We start from the raw sequence: 20,590 nt of genomic DNA on the forward strand, positions 1-20,590 counted from the left end.
TAAGATAAGGATGACGATAGTACCTGTGAATGAGAATTCAATGACAAATTATCTAGCACAGTGCCCAACAAATACTAATGACAATTAATATTGAGAGATTGATTGATGGTACTTGCAAATCACATGTTATTCAGGGGAAAAGTCAGCTTTGCTTAGTTTTGCCTCAAACAGCTAATGAAAATGATTCAAAGTGACCACCAGGCAAAGAATCAGACTGGCCCAGAAACCTCAAGAAACACACTCCCCCTAAAGATCATCCTCTTTGCAACAGGCTTTCTTTCATCTCTTGACTTCTCCCTCTGTGTCTCTACGCACCTCTTCTGTGACCACCTCCTCTAAGGTTCCAATCAACCTAAAATATTCAATAGAAATTATCAAAGTTGAAAGACACCGTAGTGGTTGTCCAAGCCATACCTCATGATGTTAGTTATAACACTGTTGGCAGATAAACCCTTAACATGTGATATTTTTTCCTCCAGGTGTCTGAGTTTTAAACTTGCAGTGGAATGAATCTGTACTGGAGAAATCTCAGGCCCGTGATGGAGATGATGATCACCCCCACCCAGTGTGCGTGCAATCTGTGCCTCGTCCTGGGCACATCACAGGCATTATCTCATTCAATCCTCCCATTAACTCAAAGAAGCAGGTACTCTGATCATCCCCCTCCCCCATTTTCACAAGGAAACTGAGGCTCAGAGAGGATAAGTACATTGTGCAGGTCACACAGCTAGTAAGTAAAGAGATATGATCTGAACCCAGGTTGGCTGACTGTTGTTAGGGCTTGATGCGTTTAGATTTAATAAATCTCTAACTAATGGTTTATAGATTCTTGTGTGGTTTAGCCAGGCAGGAAGTGTCTCTGAGGGCTGTCAGTGGGTGTCAAAAAGTCTGGGCCAGGTAGAAAATCCTTTTTGAGAAAATGACACCTTTGTGTACATACCTGAATGAGAGAGAGAGAGAGAGAGAAAGAGAGACAGAGCAGGGTGGTAGGGAGAGAGTGGACCTCCCTGAGTTCTATATGTTAAGTGGAGAGAATAATATCTACCTCTTAAGTGGCTGTGTGGTTTCTCAATAGATAGTAGTTATCACGACCAAAATTCCAAAAAAATGAGATAAAGTAACTGTTCTGTTGTGAGCTTTTGAGAAAAGGAATACATTGCTAATTCACGGCCTCCCATGTGCTGTTGAGACCGTTTGGGTAAAAACCCCAAAACTTACCTGGACAAATGCTGTTCTAAAAGTCCAGAACATTGTGTAGCCAGTCTTACCTTGACCTGCACTAGCACAGGCCATCTGTCCATCTGCCCCTCGTGCTGTGTTCTTGTCCCTCTGTCTGGGGCCTGAAGCTCCTTTCCCCTCCCTCCTCAATATCACTGTGTGACAAAGGTGTCCTCAGACCCCTCCACTCAGACAAGCACTTGCTCTGCTTTCTCACAGGCCACCCCAGCCAGTAATTGCAAAAGAGGTCACAGGTTTCTTAATCCTAAGAAGAGGCGGCCAGGGGTCTGGAGGGGGGTGGTAGGCAGTGGGCAGGGCTAGGATCATTTCCTTTTTTCCCTTTATCTTGAGACAGAATGAAGTGGGATAAAACAGAACCGCTGGCAAATAAATACATGAAAAAATAGATGAAGTAAATACTGTTCCTATCTGCAGAATATGACCTATTCTATAGGACTCTTCTTCCTATGTATACCCACATCTATTATTCCATTGATGGACAGACTTGCCAAGAATATTATTCCCATTTGACAGGTGGGGAAAGCGGGACAGAAAGTAAGACCATGCACTGAGGTGAAGCCAGAGCCAAGACTTCAGTGTCCTTACCCAACACCTTCCCCTGAGTCCCACTGATTCTGTGTCTGCAACCACCTACAGGAGAGGAGCCCGCACCTCCATTCCCAACACAAGGGCACACCAGGTCTGATCCTGGGAAAGATGCCAGCCAACCTGGTTTCGGAAAACTGACACTTCTTCCAGCAGAGCAGCCCTTCACTTTTATCCAGGGAACTCCATCCATTCCTAAGAAGAACCTGGAGCCAATGGTCTCCCAAGAGGAATCAGCTTAAAAGGGACACAAATACAGCTCTGAGAAATCCCTGTCTGGAGAGCCAAGAGGTCCCAGGACTCCACTTCCAAGAAGGTTCTGTGCAACCTGGACTTGAATGGAATGCGTAAATGAAGACTTCATTGGTTCTGTGTTGAAACTCAATCAGGGATCATGTCAATTTTCTAAAATCATTGGGGAGTGGGAAATGGGTTAATAACCCCTAGGGAGTCCCACCCATAAAAGTTGTGAGTCTTTAACTAAATCCTCTTCTATGAGGGTATAATGCAGCATCATTAAACTGGCCTGTGCCAAGCGTTTCCCCTGCAAATGCACCAGCCCTGCTTCATCTGTCTTCAATCTGCCATGGACTCAGGCTCTGCCTTCTTAAGTGGGCTCAACTGTATTCCAGGCTTCTGTGGTGATGTGGGGCTGCAGCAAAGCTCCATTTTATGTCCTTAAATATTCATAAGGAGCTTTGCAACATTAATATCTTAGATGGCTTACAAGAACACTTAAATACTGGCTCTTCACTCCCCTCCCTTCTCCCCAAAAGTCCCAGCCTGTTCTAATTTGTGTAATGCATTGGGCCATTTTAATGATTGTCTAGGGATTTATTTGGTGGTTCTGCTGCCCTGTCGCATAGGGTGTAATTATGACCCCAGCTTCTCTTATGCACTAATCCTGCTTGTTTCACTAGCAAAGAAGCCAAGATTGGAAAGGGCAAATGCAGGACAGGCTAATGCACAGGAATTAAGTTATGGGCTGCAGCCATTTCCCTCAACCTTCCCACTTTTCGTCCTCCAGCATTGCTGCTGCTGAATGCGGAATGAGCCACCGTGGTGGTGTCTGCAGGACGTTTTTAATTAAAGAATGTGTTTTATCAAAAGGAACAGATTCAAGAATGGGAGACCAAGGCCATCAACGAGTACCCAAATAAGAAACTTTTGTCACACACCACTCAGATACGAGAGGCTCAGAGACGTGTCCTGTCCTAAGGTGGCATGAAACTCACTTGTCATGGTTTTGCATAAAAGCTAAACCAAACAAAGTTGCCAGTTTTAACTCAGGAAATGGGGGGACTCTGGGTATCTTAGAACTCACTGAAATTTTCTGATATGATTCAAACATCAGGGACTCAGGAGACAGTGAAATTAGAAGACAGTGCTATAAAGCTGAACATTTCTAAAGAGAAGTAGATACAGTGGGCTACAGGAGAGCCTGGCATGCTTTTGCATAGGGTCAGGTAATCGCACATCACTGATATTACCTAATCACCTCTTGCCTTCAGCCCTAAGCTCAGGGCAAGAAAGAAGAGAAGAGATGGGGTTGGAATAGCAAGACATGCAGAATCCAGAAAAACCTGAGCACCAGCATGCTGGCCAAACCCATGAAACTTACAGAGCTCCAACTCTGAATAATTTCAACAGTGAGATAAGCCAAACACACCTAAAAGAGTATTAAACCCCTTGGAGGTGAACATATAAACACATGCAAATTAATACAAAGCTGATTAAGAATGTCTATGCTCTAGGAATAAGCCCGTTGTCACCAACTACCATCCTTTCTAGGCAACAATTCAAGTTCAAAAGTCTGAAGCTGGCAAAGTTGTGTGCTGGCCTGGAGCCATGGACCAAGCCTAAGCCTCATCTTCTCGTCCCTCTCTGCTCCTACCCCTTCCCTCCAACATGTTCCCCACGTGGTCTTTCCCTGGTAGGCAGTCCAGCCACAGAGGCTATCAGGTCAACCCCATTTGATGTCCTAGGAATGTGAAGGCCTCCAGGTTCCTGGAGTGCTTTCTGTGAAAGCACTAGTTAGAAGAGGTTTCCTGACAGAGGTGAGATTTGAACTGTACCAGGCTGGGTTAGTGAGGAGCATTCCAAAAACAAGAGTAGATCTGGACAATGGTAACCAAAAAAAAAAAAAAAAAAAAAACACAAGGCAGGCCATGTTCTAGACGATTAATTGGTTTGCCTGTTGGGGAAGATATTTACCAGGAAGATGTAGGAGATGAGGATGAAAAGAAAGACTGAGGCCAGAACCTTGTACTTAGATGATGGGGTAGCCAACTTTAGAAATCCAAACTCTGAAGACACGTGGTACCTTTTTTCCCAAAGAGGTGAAATAGTCAAGAAAACTGATTAGTCTCCCTGCTTTTGTTTCCACCAGCTGTCCTCTATCTTCTTTCTAGGAGACATAATTGAAACAGCATGGAATAGTCACTCCACTCCATCTTAAGCTGTTCATCTCCCCACATCCATGAATAAGAAGCTCTCTCTACCTGAGAGATTGTCATGCATTACTTTTACTCACTCACATTCTCCCCTTTAGGCTCCTAAGAGCACACAAGACGTCTCTATTTAGAGGAGAAAGCAGGTATCTCTTCTCCCACCACACCCCACCTCCAGAGGACGACCCCCCCACAGGTGTATTAGCCCCTCACTGGGCTTGCTGATATAATGAAATCTCCCAGAACACTGACTTTTCACCACCAGAACTCAGAACAGGATGAGGTCGGATCCTACTCAAGGAGTCTAGCGAAAGCCACACGGTGTTGAGAAGCCAGAAATCCTAACTCTACCATTACTTGGATGACTGTAGACAAACGGCTTCCCACCTAGGCCTCAGTTTCCCCATCTACAAAGTGAAGGGGTGGATCCTGACAATCTCCAAGGTACCTTTGTGATAAGACCTCATGTATCTCCTTCTGCAGCAAAAGCACTTTGCTGGAACATGGTGTCACCTGGTAGACAAATTCCCCACACAGATTACAAAGATGGTTTTATAACCAAGGCCCCATTAACATGTAATTAATAACCACATTCATCTCCGTCTATTTCACAGAAGATTCTAAAACAGAAGAGAAGACTAACTGCTCCCACAACTGGCCCCTGCAGGCTCCTTGCTATCCAAGCACCAGGATCATGGACTTTCCCTGTCAGAACATGATTTACAGCAGTTGGAACAGTTACACAAATTTCCATAAATATCCACAAATGCCCCAAACATCGAATTCCACGAGCAGGAGAGAGGGGAAGGGAGGGAGGGGACGCTGAGGACTGTGGGCGATGAGGCAGCTCTGGACCTGGGCGGCACGGTGGCGCCCCCAACTTAGGGCATTAAAGCTAAATTTGACTAATCGTGAGTGGTTTGTCCTCTGTTGAGCACCTGAGCGCTAATTACATGCCTGGTTAATTCAGTAATGTACACACGCTGCTGTGCGCCCGGCTCTCTCCCTCTCTCCACTTCACGAGATTAATGAGGGGAAGAAGGAGTTTGTTACAAACCTGTTTGTGGGGCTCTTTACACCTCCTGTGACAACAACCAAGAATGATCCAAACCACTTGGCGTGTGCTGTTCCCACCACTGCGTGGGGTGCACGATCCTCAGTTAGCACACAGCCCCTCTCCCCCAGCAGCCAAGCCCGTGGGGCACAGTCAATGGAGGGGTGGTGAGTGTGGGAGGGGGATGGGGCAAAGGTGCCATCTCAGTGGAACTTTTACATAAATTCCTCCACAGCGTCCTGACATCACATCTTCCTTAGCAACTGTTCCCAAATGGCCATCCCGGACCGTTGGTTACCCACGTTTTCAGGCTCACTGAAAGCTCTCTTGTCTCCCCACACCTCCCTCCAGATGCTGTGTGGGTCTGTCTTGTAGGGATTGAAATAGGTGTGCATTCCAGGGTCACAGTTGACCCTGAGGGCAGGAGCCTGAAATTCTAAGGCCTCCTGAGCCCAAAACAAGGCAGAGACTCAAGAAGACAGGGATGGAGGGTACAGAAAGGAGGTTTGCCACGTGGAACAAAGGGGAATCTGGGAGTCTCCTGGACATCCAGACAGCTTAACCCTGCCACCTTTGATCCCATCATTGATAGAACAGGAGAGATGGCCCTCCTGCTGCCTCATACACCATGGGCTGCCCCTCTGTGCTCTTTTCCCTGACAAAACTTGCCTTGGTGTTGGCTATACCTTGTGCCATCCTTTTGAAAACCTTGTAGAGGGGTTAGGATCCTATCATGTCATTTAGCCCAGCCTGGCCCTCTAGAAACTTCCCTGGCCCTTGCCCTCACTCCCCCTCAGGAACAACCCTCACTTCTGGCCTCCTTAGAGGTGACCTGCTCACCCCAGGCCTGGCTGGGCACCCATGGAATGGGATGAACCCCAGCAGCAGACTGTTTTGCCTGTGTTCAGTTCAACAAGCACTTACTGAGAGCCTACCATGTGCTTTCAAGAGGCTTCAGTCAAGCAAGGATGAAACAATCACAACATCCACTGATCATGTACATCCACATACGTGGCCCAGTGGTGGTGCAAAGAATCCAGCATTAACTGCAGAAGAGAGGGACGCTCAGGAACACTTCTCCAGCAGAGGAGAGATCTCAAGGAAGACCAGGAGTTTGCTGGACAGACAGGGCAGAAATGGGGCAGCAGGAAGAACAGGGAACAGAATGTTCAAATGCATGGAGATCTGAAAGTGTCCAAGACAACTTGAGGGTGACTCTCTTTTCCTACCCCTCCCTTCCTTCCCTCTCCTTCTTTCTGTCCCCTACCCTCCTTCTTCTCTCCCCCTACTTCCTTCACTAGCTCCCAGGGAGCACTGCCAGAGGCTCATGGCCAATGCAATCCCTCAGGGGACCCTCAAGGATGAACAACAGCCCCTGTTCACACCATGACATAGAAGACAGCCAGGCTGTGGCTCCTCCACATCTTCAACTGGTATTTCTCCCTCCGGGACCACTTATGACCAAATTAACCACTGGTAAACCAGTGACTTGCAGGGCAGATTTACATCTTAAAAGAAAGAGAATGTGATGATTTATAAAATGAATGTGTCTCTAATGGTGGAATTTCAGGCATCACAAACAGTCCCTTCTGAGAGCTGTTTTAGAGGATGGGAGCACCTCCTTGATTGCCCTTCAAACAATGACAGGGAGGCTGGACCAATTCAGATGTAGTGAATTGGGCAGACCTTTTTAGAGCATCTCATTACCTCAAAAGATCTCAAGGCCTTTGAAGAGCAAATTCCTCTCAAGATGAAAGATGGACGCTCTGGGATCTGATGTCTCTGGGCAATGATCGGAAGGCAGGTCTGGGTTTCCAATCTGGCTCAAAGCCAGGAGCCAGGTGGTCCTGCATTAACTCCCAGGTCAGAAGGGGATTGGAGTCTGTATTGGGCCCACCTTAGCCACTCACCTTGCCTTTGCTTCACATTGTCTCTGGGCCAGTTGTCCCATTCCACCGCCTCTCCCCTCCCTCTCCCTCAAATCTTGGTCCCTCTCAGTTTTATTAGGGACCTAGGGGTACCCCTGGGAAAAGTCCTCTACCTCCAGCTGTGGAACCACCCAATGATTTGGGGGATTCCCCTGTCGACATGCTGTGGCCTGAGCCCCTGAAGCAGACCAGCCTCTAGGTCACATCTCCTCAGTCTGCACCCTCGCCCAAGCTGCCCAGCCCCTGCCAGGCCAGGTGATGAACAGTGCTGGCCTGGCCTATCTCCATTTCCCAGAAAGGCAGAAGCTCTCCACCAAACCGCATGCACAGGGTTCCACCACAGTCACCCTCTGGCAACCGAGAACCTCGGCAACCCCGCAGTCTTTACAAAAAAAAAAAAAAGTCATCCCAGAGACCGCCTTGATTACATTACGGCTTGTTGCCCAGCCAAGCTTTTACACAGGCCCACGACAGAACTCTGCCTGCAGCCGTCCCTGCCTGCCGCTGGGCGGCCCCATGGCCACCCGGCCATAGATCACGTCTGCAAGCCCGTTGGAGTTCATTATCTCCCTAATGCTGCTTCTTTTGTAGATCATTAGAAAGAAACTTGACCTGACCTGTGAACTCTGGAATTGATTGTTGCCTCGAAACGGTCAACAGCCCATTTTCTAATCGATGCACAGAATAATTTTATACATATTTAAATTATATATTAACTTTAATGTTTGTTGAATTTATCTACCACTTTCCTCCTGTGCTTCTTTTACATGCGTTCGAACTCAAGAGGGTATATTTACTACTGGGTGGAAGGAAACGAGGGAGGTGGGGGGGATCTAAGCCAAGACCAAGTGAAGGAGGAAACAGAAGCCCCAGGGCTGAGCCAGAGGGCTTGGAGGACTAGTTCTAATGGAAAGTACGTGTGTATCTGGGAATATATGTGTGGGTGTGTGTATGTGAAAGTGTGTGTATATGTGTGTAGGTATGAGAGAGTGATGTGTATGTGTATGAAAGTACGTGTGTATCTGAGAATATACGTGTGTATGCATGTGCACGTAGGTGTGTCTGAGAATATGTGTGTATAGATATGAGAGAGTGATGTATGTGGCTGAGTGTGTGTACGTGTATATATATAAGAGTACGTGTGCACCTGGGAAAATATATGTGTGGATGTGTGTGTGTTTTCTCTCCCGTGCACTTTCCCCTAACTTGTCAAGTGGTCCAGACACCTTGCCTGACCCCCGTGCTGAGAGTTAGAAGGAATTTCTTCCACTGATACACATCAAGGAGCTATGAATGTGGGAGCTTTGTCTGAAAAGGGCGGACTCAGACCATTACGGTTATCCTGAACGTGACTTGAAATTTCTAGTACAGAAAGGGGTCCCCAAAGTGCTAAACTATCTGGAAAGAAAGCCAAAACTGCTAATGGTCTCCAAAGCAGAGGTTCTTAACCTGGTGTTCATCAACCTGAGACCTCTGTGGATCAATGAATCCCTTGAAATGGAAGAAAGTGCACATGTGCATTTGTGTGCCCATGGAGAGGCTTTGTCACATTCATTAGATTTCAATTTATGACTGCAGATCAGATGATACTGATAATGTTTGCAGGGGCAAGGATTGCTTCTGGGTTCCCCCTGCATCTAGAACTTTCAGAAACAGCCCCAGCACCCCTGCCCTTGCTTCCATCTGGGGCAAGACTCACCATGGGTCTCTAACCTTGAGCCAAGAACACACGATGGACAGCCGCTCATACCCAGAGCAGAGCAACAAGCAAATAGCCTCTCAACTGACCCCCAGTTCTGAGTCCAGATCAGCATGCCTGCGCCGTCCTTCCCAACCAGACCTCCCAGAGTTTGGACACACCCAAGATTTACACTCTCTGCGTGCCCCTGTGGATAGGGTGTAAACAGATACAAGCAAACCTTCTAGAAACAATCCTTAAAATAGGTATGGCCATCATATCAGTTATTTTACTTCTAAGGGTCTGAATTGGGAGATTGGGATTGACATATATACACTATTATGTATAAAATAGATTGCTAATAAGAACCTTCTGTATAAAAAATAAATAAATAAAATTCAAACAAAATAAAATAAAAACTTTAAAAAAAAAAGAAGAAATAGTCAAACTGCAAACAAAGGTTTGTGCATGGAGACGTTCTTCAGAGTATTCACACCCAAGCAAACAACTGGAAACAACCTGCTGTCCAACACGAGGGGAAGAGCTAAAAAAAAATACAGTGAATCCATGTGAAGGACTACTCTCCAGCCTTTAAAAAGCATGTTTACATTTTTGAGCCATGTAACAAAATTAACTACCAATAATTTTAATTGCCCACCCTCTATGTTCTTAAAAGTGTGTTTAATAGAAGTTTTAGTGACATGGAAAATACCTACAGTACAATTATACAGTAAAAGTATGATATGGTGAGATTTCAATTTTTTAATGCATAGAGAAAACAATAGAAGAAAAAATATAAAATAGTAATAATGATTTTCTGAGGTGGAGTGATTTTTTTGGCCTTTTCATACATTTCTGTACTAAGTTTCTGTTATAACATGCATTAATTTAGTTTTTTTAAAAAAGAAAAAAAGTTAAATTAAAAAAGAAATTCTGCTTTCCAATCCATCCACCACAAGAGTCATCCCTAACTCCAGACCCCAAACTCAAGGACTCCCCATTTCTGTTTCCTTCCTTCTTGGGAGCAGTACAACTAAACTGTAATGCCACCAAGATTTGTATTCTCCCTTAGTGGTCTTTGAAATAAAATCAAAACAGTACTTACCTCCTCTATGCCTTCCTGTTTCCACACTCTTCCTTAACTCTCAGGATCCTTCCTCAGGCAATCTTTTATTTCCCCTTCGTCTGCTTATTAACAATAGCCTAATTCCTCATTTACACATAAATGTCCAACTTAGATGAGAAAACATAACCTGGGTTGTTTCTTCCGTGTGGAAACAGAGGAGGGGGTTGGGCAGGGAAGGGAAAAAAAGGAAGTGGTGAGAAAGACCAGCTTTCCTCACGTCGGTTGCTGCCTACTTTCCCAGGAAGATCAAGGTCATCTAATATGTACTGTCTTGACTTTCTTTTCTCTGTCTCAGAGACTCTCTTCATCATTATCATCCATCCTTTCATCCTCCCTCCTGTCTCGAAGGAAGACGTATTCTTTTACTTTGCCAAGGTGCACTGCTCCACCTGGACTATTGATCCCATCCCTTCCAGACCATCGCTAGATCAATCATCGCCAAGCTCTCTAGGATCTGTGATCTCCCCTCCCTAGGGCCTCGTTCCCCTTCTGCAGAGTCAGACTGCATGGAATTTCTCAGCTTCTGTCAGATCTCAATACCCATCTTTTGGGTGCCACCTCCCTCACCCATAAAACCCCTCTCACTGGCATTGCCAGTGGCATCCCTGAACCCCGGGACTTCCCTCAGCCTTCACTCTCCTCCATCCCCATCAAGACTCAAACCCCACCTCCCACCCCGACCCTTCTCCAGACTTTGGTCTCCTTGGCCTCCCTTGTACAACCTTTGGTTCTTCACCTACCTCTCAGGCCACCTATTTTCAGCTTCATCTACCAACTCCTTGTCTGTCTCCTCTCAATGGAAGTTCATCCCCAAGGTTCTGAAGCAGGTCCCTTCTCTTCTCCCTCAATCCACTTTCCCTGAGTGATCCTGTCCACCTCCACAGCTTCCGCTGTCATCTATATCGCTCCCATATAAGAAGCTTTTTCAAGCAGAGAAGAGGGTGGAACTGAAGAGCTTCCACAAGGGTAACAGCCAGTATCTGCCAGAGGGAAAAAAGGAAATGGAAGAGGAAAGAGAGGAGAGGGCCCAAGGTCAGCATTACTTACAGATTGAGATGGTGGCCAAAATAGGATGACTTCCGGGGTTTAAAATAGTTCTCCAACCCTCAACTGCTCCTCTAGGCCAATAAGCGTTACCATCTGAGAGTCCTCTCTTTAGCTGAAGGCTCTGAGTCTTTTCTTTTTACCGTAGTGTACACATGTGGCTCCCATGGTGCAGTGAAAGAAAAGTGGACAAAGGAGTCAGGAGACCTGTCTGATCCCCAGCTCTGCCACCAACTGTGGTATGGTCTTCCTCTTCATTCGTGAAAACAGGTAATAATGTCAATCTGGGGGGGCTATTGGGGGTATTGTGACCAATTACTTGTTTACTTCTCTTTCCCCACCTTGGTCTCAGTTTCTTTATCTGTGAAATGGGGGTGACAGCACAGATCATTTATAAGCTCCTTTGAGCAACTCTCCTTTGACAGGATTTGGCCCCAGTCCTCTGCCTCACTTAGGAAGTGACTCCTGATGAGAGTTTACAGGTCAATAAATAATACTCTCCTTCCCAGACAGATGACTCAGAAGCAGCTGAGCCCACCAGAGGGAGAATCAGCTTCATTTGCCAGACTGGAAGCTGCAGCTTTAGATCTGTGACAATAGTGGCTTGTTACATTTCATTCCAGAAATCCAACCTCCTCTCCCATCTGGGAGACCACCACCCCAAGCCCAGCACGCAGCAGGCTCCTAACAAAAGTTTTATGGGCGTATGGGAGAGCCGTGAAGTTCTCCAGTTTCCAGGCAGGACAGGTAGCAGAGCTGGAATTTGCCCACTGAATCCCTTGCCGAAGTTTCTTGCCGCTGCACCATGAAAGCCACATGTGTGACAGTGAGTAATGCCTATTGTTCAAGCAACACCAAAAGGGTGGGGCAGCCCTGGACTGAAGGTGCCTCATCAGGTCAGCCAGATCCTCACAAGCCCTCAGTCCAGAAGCCTGGGATAATAGTAGTTCACATTTATTGGGCACTGTTCTAGATGCTTTATATGCCTGAGCCCTTTTAATATTTATAATAGTCTTAAAAGGTAATTACAATTATAAATCTTATTTTTGTGATGAGGATAATAAGACACAGAGAAGTTACTTGTCCCAGATCACATGTAAAACAAGTGGCAAAGACTGGGTACAAAGCCAGGCCGTCCCAACTCCAGAGCCCACGCCTAACCACTCTGCTCTCCTGCCTCCGCCACCTCCAGAGGGTCAGCCAGTCCACAGAAGGGGCATAGAGCCCTTGAAGGCTCCATCCAACCTACTGCTTCCCACACATCAGGCACCCCCTGTGATGGCTAATTTTGTGTCAACTTGCCTGGATGACCAGATGATCAGACATTTGGTCAAACATTATTCTGGGTGCATCTGGGAAGGGGTCTCTGGATGAGATTAGCATTTGAATCTGTAGACTGAGGAAAGCAGATTGCCCTCCCCAGCATGAGTGGGCCTCATCTAATCAATAGAAGACCTGAATAGAAGAAAAATCCTGAGTAAGAGAGAATTCCTCTTGCCTGACTGCTTGGGCTAGAACATTGGTTTTTGTTGTTTTGGTTTGTTTTCTCTGACCTTTGTATTAAGATTGAAGCATCAGTTCAGAGTTCAAGCAACAACCTTGACCCGCCTGGTTCTCAGGCCTTCAGACTCAGACTGGAACTACACCATGAGCTCTCTCCTGGGTGTCCAGGTTGTCAACAGCAGATCTTGGGATCTGTCAGCCTCCCAAATCACATGAGCCAGTTCCTGCTAATAAATCTTCCTGTATATATGTGCATCCTATTGGTTCTGTTTTTCTGGAGAACCCTGACTAATACACCCACATCAGCTCGAATTTCCTGGTTCACAGTTTTACCCATGTGATGATGGTAAGAGGAGGTTCCAGCCAGAGCTGCCCTGGTCCTGAGCATTGGCGCATCAAGTCAGTATGGCAATGGCCACTGGCCACAGAAGGGTGAGGAGAAGTAGGTAAGGCCACCAAGAAGAGGTACGTGGTGGACAAGAGGGAAGAAGGTAGTGGGGTTGGCACTGGAGAACAAGAGAGGATGCACTTGGCCCTACAAGCTGGAGGATCCACAGGTGAGAAAACCTGGTGGTGAGAAGGGAAGAGGGTTGGAGGTGTCCCCTGTCCTGCAATGCCTTGCAAAGGATGTCACTCCCTGCCCGGGCCCAGTGTGCCCCCAGCACACTGGGCTGCAGCCTCTTTCCTCCCCGACTGGCATGTGAAATCCCCAGGGAAAAAGCCGGTCTTCATCTTGCATCCCTAGCACGTGGCACAGGAAGTTGCCCAACAATGGTGGAATGGGAAGTCTATTGGTCAGATGCCCAAGTGAGTAAGTCGTTCAGTTTGTTGTGTGATGCAATTCTGCTTGAAGAATGAAGGAAGAGCCACAGAGGGTGAATGAACACGCAAGGTGGAAAATGGTTCCCGACAGCAGCAGCCGGAGTCCTTGCCCGTCAGCGGAGCACCACGGGAGAACAGTGCTCTTGAGCCAGATTCAGATTCCAACTGCATCTCTGACTAGCGGTGTGGCCTCAGGCAAGTTTCTTAACCTCTCTGGTCCTCTGAAAAATAACAATGACAATAGCACTCACCTCATGGGTTGTGAGGAACATTAAATGCATTAATGCAAGTCAAGTGCTTAGGACCCTGCCTAGCACATAGTCAGTACTAAATGTGTTGAATCATCATTATCACCATCTTCAATCATCATTTTGCACAAGTGGTCCATCAAAGCGCCTCAAATTAGTTCTGTAATTACTAATCTGAGCTATGTGAGTTCTTTTTAAGGTTTGTCCTTGGGGGCTCAACCTCTTACAGAGGCCACAGATCTATCACCTGATTCTGACCCTGAAAGGAAAGACTAGACCCAAATGAGGGCTGTAACCACAGCATGTCTCTAGAAATCTCAGATGTTCCCAAATAAAGCTCCATGTATCAAGAACCTGAGAAGAAAGATACTAAGTCACCGAAAACATTCAGCTTCCTTCAAGGTGGGGGGAGGGGGAATTATTTGTTTGTTTTTGCAAATATTAAACTTTCCCATTTTCTTATAACAGTGGTGGCTTCATCAGAAAGCTGGAATTGGATGCCCAGATTGTTATGAGTCAGGCTGTGGCTTAATCTTCTCGATGTTTTTATATTTGAGAATAAAGAAGCATTGGCACTTATCTAAAATTACAACAGCCAACAGCAGAGAAGGAAAAAAGCCCTGGCAGGTACATGGCTGTGATCTGCATATGTACCTGCTTTTGAGTTCATTATGGAATCACAGAATCAAGTCATCTCAGAGCTAAAAGGAGATTCAGCATCCTTCTCTTTCAACCTCTTCCTCTTACAGATGGGAAAACTGAGGCCCAGTGAAGGGATGTTAATTACCCAGCTTCACTCAGCTAGTTAGGGACAGCTAACTATGCTTTCTCTGTAGAAAGCTGTGGAATAATACTGTTGAGCAGGGAGATGGTCCACTTGTTATTTGAACAGCAAGATGCCCTCCACCCTCCCTGTCGGCACAGGAATGTTCCCCCCAGCCTTCACTTTGAGCCCCTCTATAATCTGCCTCTGCCCAACCTCGCTCTCCCATCTTGGCTTCCAAGCAGCCAGGTTAATCTACCCCTGCTACCGGCACAGCTCCCACACTATCGAGAATGCCTTCTTCAGCCCACCGTGCTGATGCTAAGTCTTTCCTTCAAAGGCAAGTGGGAGGCAACTTCTTTGAAGTTTCTCCTGACACCACCACAGCCACGAGAGCGGCCCCTGACCTCACAGAGCAAGTTCAGCTGGCAGACCCCCGGCTGAGAGTCATGATGAGAAGTTGCTCAGGGAAGTCCGAGAGACTCAGCCTCCGCCCCAGCTCTGCTTCGTGACTGCAGGCAAATTATTTCCCTCTCCTAGCCTCAGGTTCGTCTGCTGGAAAAGTATTTTGCTTGTATAGTTGTTTTGAAGATTAAATAAAATTACACATCATAGCATATTAAGGAGGACTCAGATAAAGGAAATGTATACTTTAAGATACATTATTTAATTCACCAATATATAGTACAGGCTTTTGTCCTGGAGTTGGTTCCTATGCATGTTGGTTTTGTCATCACAACTAGTTTGTAAGGAAATACAATTAAACTCCACGAGAGCAGGAATTTTGTCCCTTTTATTCCCTAAATGACCCCCAGTGCCTCGCACAATACTTGGCACATAGCAGGCACTCAGTAAATATTTGTTGAGTAAATGAACAAACTTTTCTTTCATCATCTAAAGAGTGTAGATCCACAATAATAATAGGAAGACTTCTATTTGCATAGTGATTTATCAATACATTATTCAAAGCATTTTCGCATGTAAAAATGTGTTTGATACTCAGACAATGCTGTGAAGGAGGAAGATGAGGTATTGTTATCTGTCCCCAAGACCTAGGTGAGGAAACTGGAGTGCAGAAGACAGTTTTCAAGGTGACAGAACTAAGAAGTGGTGAAGCAGGGTTTAAAGCCGTCTCACAAATCCAGATTGAGTCCATTTCCCATCTGCCACATCCAGTAAGTGCTCCTGGAAGGACTGATTAATTTGGATTCTGATTTTGATCAACTTGGTGAAACATTTGATGACTGTGACGAGTTCCCTGGCTTCCTGAAGAAAGACATCTCTGACCGGGGTGGCCGGATAAAGGGGCACCGAGGCAGGGAAGCTGGGGCAGTGGGAGGGAAGAGAATTAGAGAAACTCTTCCTTCAGCAAGACAAATTTCTCCAGGGAAACCATGCTTGGCTGGGGAAGCCAATTGGAAAAGAATGATAGAGGGCCGGCTCCTGAGGTTCATCAAAGTCATTTGTTGCAGGTAAGCTCATTTTTCACAGGCCAAGGGGATATTTACCTGGAGTACACCTTTAAGGAATAGTCGACAGATTGAACGGTACGATGCTTTATTATATTTCACACCCTGGTGATTCAATATGATGGAGGCAGAAGGGGGTGGGAGGGGGGGGGGCGACTGTGCTCTGGAGGGAGAGTAAAGGAAAAAGGCAGAAGAAAGAGATATTAAAATGTCCAGCAAGGGGGTATCCTCCTTCTCGGGTGCCTGGGGCGGACCTCAACTGCAGTGGAAGGCACACAAACAGTCCGCCCTGTGGATGATACTGACCAGGGAGTGGGTGTCCCGTGTCAGTTGACCTCACCCCTTCCTCTTGACCACTCCCTTATGTCCCATGGCACCTGGTCAACCCTCCACCATTTTCCAAAATGTTTTCACACAATTCGTGGCCTGTGTTCCATCCTGGTTCTACCACTACTTTAGTCGGGTGAGCTGAGGCAACACATTTGACCTTGGCAACACAGTTTCCTCATCTGTTTAAGAAAGAATTCCCTAACGGTCTCTAGGCTATCTTCCAGCCCTTACATCTTATGATTCCAAGTCAGCCCTGGAGATCTACCTTTCTCTAGAAACAGCTGGCTTCCTCAGCAGCCCTCCCTCACATCTCTGTCCCACCAGTGGGCCATCTAGACGTCTGCCAAAACCACCATCAGAAAGAGCATCCTCAGCCTGAAGGCTGCCTCTGCCCAGAGGCAGAGGGCTCCAGAGGAAGGAATGGTTATCTCCTTGACAACCAGCATCCCTTAATAACTCTCAGTAGTTCTCTCATCCAGGAATTTGTCTCAACCTCTGGGAAACTCTATTTTTAGCCCTTTGCACCATCTACCAAGTGTCCTAACTTGAGTATATATATCGATCTTTGTGCAACAAAGGACTGGGTTTCTGCTGTCCCCACATCTTCAAGGTCTCTATGGAGTGCCTTCCACCAGTTTTCATCTTCTCACTCGAGATGTCACCCTTACCTGCATACTCCTATCTTTGCCCCTTATCTCTTCAGAAACCCCTCTAAATGCCATGTCTCTTCACTCAAATCAACCTGACCCACTGTGTCCGCTAGAAGGTGAACTCTTGCACTTTTCCCTTCCTTGTCCTTCTGCCTAGAATGTACGGCTGTTGGGTAGAGCTCTGGTGGCCATTTGTGATGAGGCCACCTTGAGGATATGTCATGAACTGAAGACGGTGGGCCAGAAATCAGAAAGGTGTGGTGTCCCTGAAGACTGTGAGGAAGAGCCATCACAGCAGGCTGATACCACCACCTCTGGACGTCTTTCAAGTAAGAGAGAAAAAAACTCCCCCCATTGTTTATGCCACAGTCTCTTGCGTTTTCTGTTGTGTGCAGCTGAACCCAGTGAAAACTGAAATGTAGACGATGCAATAGCCTCGTCTAAGGGTCTCCCCACTACATTCACCATTCGAAACCCATGGGGCTTAGCACATGACAGGGAGCGCGTGAATATTTGTGGAGGAAAGCAGGCAGGAGGGAGTGCAGGGTGGTTCTTTTCCCTCCCCTGCTTCCTTCTCCCTCCTCCCCCGTTCCCTGGCCCTGGGTGGAGGGGCCTGGGGAAGGCTGGATGCTGGGCTGGGCACCCACCACGGCATGTTCACAGTGTCCCCCCCCCCCCGGGAGGGATGTATTTCCAGAGCTCTGACTAGGGGCACCTGAGGCTCTTTTGGTACAGAGGATTTACTTTGTCTTTAAAAGGCCAAGGGGTTTGAAGTTGAGTTTGGGGTATGGCCAAAGCCCCTTTGTGATATCCCTCAACCGCTTCTCTTCACCCTGTTTCTCCTCTGTCAGTGTGATTTGGGACTGGAAACTTCTACCTTTGTGTTAGAGCACTGAGGAGATGTGCTAAGTACTTATTGTGAACCTGAAACTGTGTTACCAGCAGTCTGGCCATCATTTAGCAAGCAAGGCCCAGAGACAGACTCTGGATGAAAAAGAGAAGCTCAGAAGCAAAGGGCCAGATGGAGAAAAACCACCCCGGGCTGCCTGGGGCCACATGGGGCCAGGGGTGAGGGGACGGAGGCCTGGGTGCATTGGGATGAGGGGCCTGGAGAGTGAGGGATACAGCAATTCAAATCAGTCCCATGAGCAGTCCCTGAGAGCTTTCCATTTACCAGGAAACACAAAGGGACCTCCCAGCCCCTGAAGGAGTTCACAGTCTAGAAGAGATCAAGGATATTTGTGCAAATATCTAGAATATGATGATTTCAAGTGTCCAAAAAGATGAATAAATCAAGGGCTATGGGAACACTGAGGAGCGAAAAATGGATTCTGCTTGAGGACGAGAAGAAAGCTTCCCAGAGGAAGTGGCCTTGGGACAGGGCTGGCAGGTGGAGGAGACCTCTGGCCTCGTGTGCTGGAGGGAGGGGGACAATCTAGGCAAAGGGAGCAGCGAGGCCATGGCAAGGACGTGCCAAAAGGGGAAGTTGTCTCTAGCTTCACTGTTGTTTCGATGAAATGGTTGAGTATGTTTTGGACACCAGCCTCCTCAGAGGATGCCCACAGCTTTATCGACCAGGAAACAGCTGTTCTCCCTACACCCATAAAGATGGGCGTGGAGCCCAGTAACTCCAGGTACATGGCATTTCCTGGGAACAAGTCCAGTGGTGGAAATAGCTTTGCTGAAACTCAGGTGGTGGGTGAGGTCAGCAGGCCAAGTGCACAGGTGCACTCCTAACTGTCCCCTGGATGCCCCTGGGCAGACTGGAAACACAGACTATGACATTGGAGCCCAAGACAATCCCTGGTGAAGAACTCAGGGATATCAGAGCTGCCATGCACTCTTCTTCAGGCATTGGGTGACACTGGGTGACTCCTAGGTACCTGGATCCTAAAGGTACACAGTGACAGGAAAGAGATACATTAGCCCCAGTTCAGCCTCTTCAAGCTCACAGCACAGTTACAAGACATGGAGACCACATGGGAGATGGCAAGAGAGTACCCTCAAAGAGTAACAAAAAGGCAGCCAGTGAGAGCTAGAGGAGCACAGAGTAGATGCACAGAGATGCAGGCATGGTCAATCCAGGAGTAATTCCTGAAGGAAGCAACTCTGAATCCTAAAGTGCCGGAAAAATAGGCAGTCCTGCATTGGTGGTTGTATCAGTCACCTATTACCACATTAATGCTACATAACAAACCATCCCAAACTCAGTGGCTTAAAACAGCAGTCATTCACTCACCCGTGTGACCGTAGGCCACTGACCCAGGCTGAGCCTGACTCCAAGCTGCAGGTCAGATCCAAGTGCACACATTCGTTTCTCACCCTCCTTGCACCACAGGTCAGTTGGGACATGTTTCTCATGACCATCAGAGAAGCACAAGAAGACGTGTTAACATCATACCTGCTGATATCCCATTGACCAAGGCAAGTCACACGGCCAAGCCCTTCATCAAGGAGGTGAGGTATACACTTGGTCTACCATAAAGTCAAAGCAAGTCACAGCCAAGCCCAGCTTCAATGGGGCAGGAAGTGTGTGTGTGTGGAGGGGGTGGGGGTGGGTGGGAAGGAAGTGATTTTTTTAAGTCTATTACAATGATGGAGAAAAAGGGAAAGCTATTGCACATAAAAGGACTATATAAGCAAAGGTTGAGAGGTGAGTATGAGTTTTCTCTGGGAGGACAGCCAGGAGGACACATGTGACCCAGAGAGAAGTTGTGGGCTGGGCGGGTAGAGGGTGGAGCCCCAGCTGTCTCTGGCAACAAGGCTGGGGGCATAAGTGGGTGGCAAGCCAGCTAACGAGCTCTTTGTTGGGCCCTTGCCTCTTCTCCTTGATGAATTAAGAAATTATCAACTGGAAACAAGAGATCTCACTCCTGTAGGAAAATATTACAACTCACCGAGTTCCTGCTTCTTCCGGAGGCTTTCCAGGATTTGCCCAGCCCTGAGCTCTGGCCTGTGTCTGAGCAGAGGTAATGCAGACCCCGGGGCAGTGCCACCCCAGGTGCTCAGAAGACCCTGCAGGACCCACTAGATCACTGTAGTGTGACTGCCTGTCTTGATGCCCCGTCTAGACTCTAAGCCGCCAGGGGCCTGGGACTGTATTTCACACTTTTATTTTTTTGTACTCTCTAAGCAGCAGGAGGTCCCTAACCACATGTGGAGTAAATGGCTGAATGGTAGACGGTGCTGAAAAAATCAGGCAGCACCATTTCTGGAATAAACAACTGAGGAAACTAGGTCAGCTGGACCAGCCACAATCAAGACAGTCCTATAAACAGAAAATGCAAACATTATTTAGGGACAGGAGCGTGAAATGGGAAAGGGGAAGGACACTTGAAGGTGGATGGAAACTCAGCCTTGTGTGAAAACACAAACTTGAGCAGAAATGAAATTGCTGGAAGGTTGTCTGTCTTAAAGGAATGTAGTTGCGGTAATGGCCCCGGGGAAAGCTTCCATGGCAAATCAACCAGCCAGCCACCTCCTACAGAGCCCGGAAAGGTGCTGCTAGCAAGAGGGCATGCTGGAGAAAGTCTGGCCAGGCACACAAGGAGGGCTGTCCAGTAGCCACCCCTGCACTGTGACAGGATTTGCCCTTCCTTACAATAGGGTTCCTCAACTGTAATGAAGACCTTCTCCCTCGCCTCCTCCAGGAAGCCTTCCAGGATAGATAACATCATAACACTGACTTAATCCCAAATAAA

At 47.2% G+C, this 20,590-nt stretch overlaps 1 protein-coding gene across 1 annotated transcript in view; it reads right to left on the reverse strand.

The window, feature by feature from the left end:
• Positions 1-1,650: 1,650 nt before the first annotated feature.
• LOC309610446 (uncharacterized protein) overlaps positions 1,651-20,590 on the reverse strand; it is a 174,984-nt gene continuing 156,044 nt past the window's right edge. The window contains exon 4 of the mRNA XM_082353365.1: positions 1,651-13,650. Coding sequence (XP_082209491.1) covers positions 13,621-13,650 — 30 coding nt within the window. The 3' untranslated portion in view covers positions 1,651-13,620. The remainder of the gene's footprint in view (positions 13,651-20,590) is intronic.

The sequence above is a fragment of the Balaenoptera borealis genome, assembly GCF_965194805.1.
Source record: "Balaenoptera borealis genome assembly, chromosome: 14".
NCBI classification, from domain to species: domain Eukaryota; kingdom Metazoa; phylum Chordata; class Mammalia; order Artiodactyla; family Balaenopteridae; genus Balaenoptera; species Balaenoptera borealis.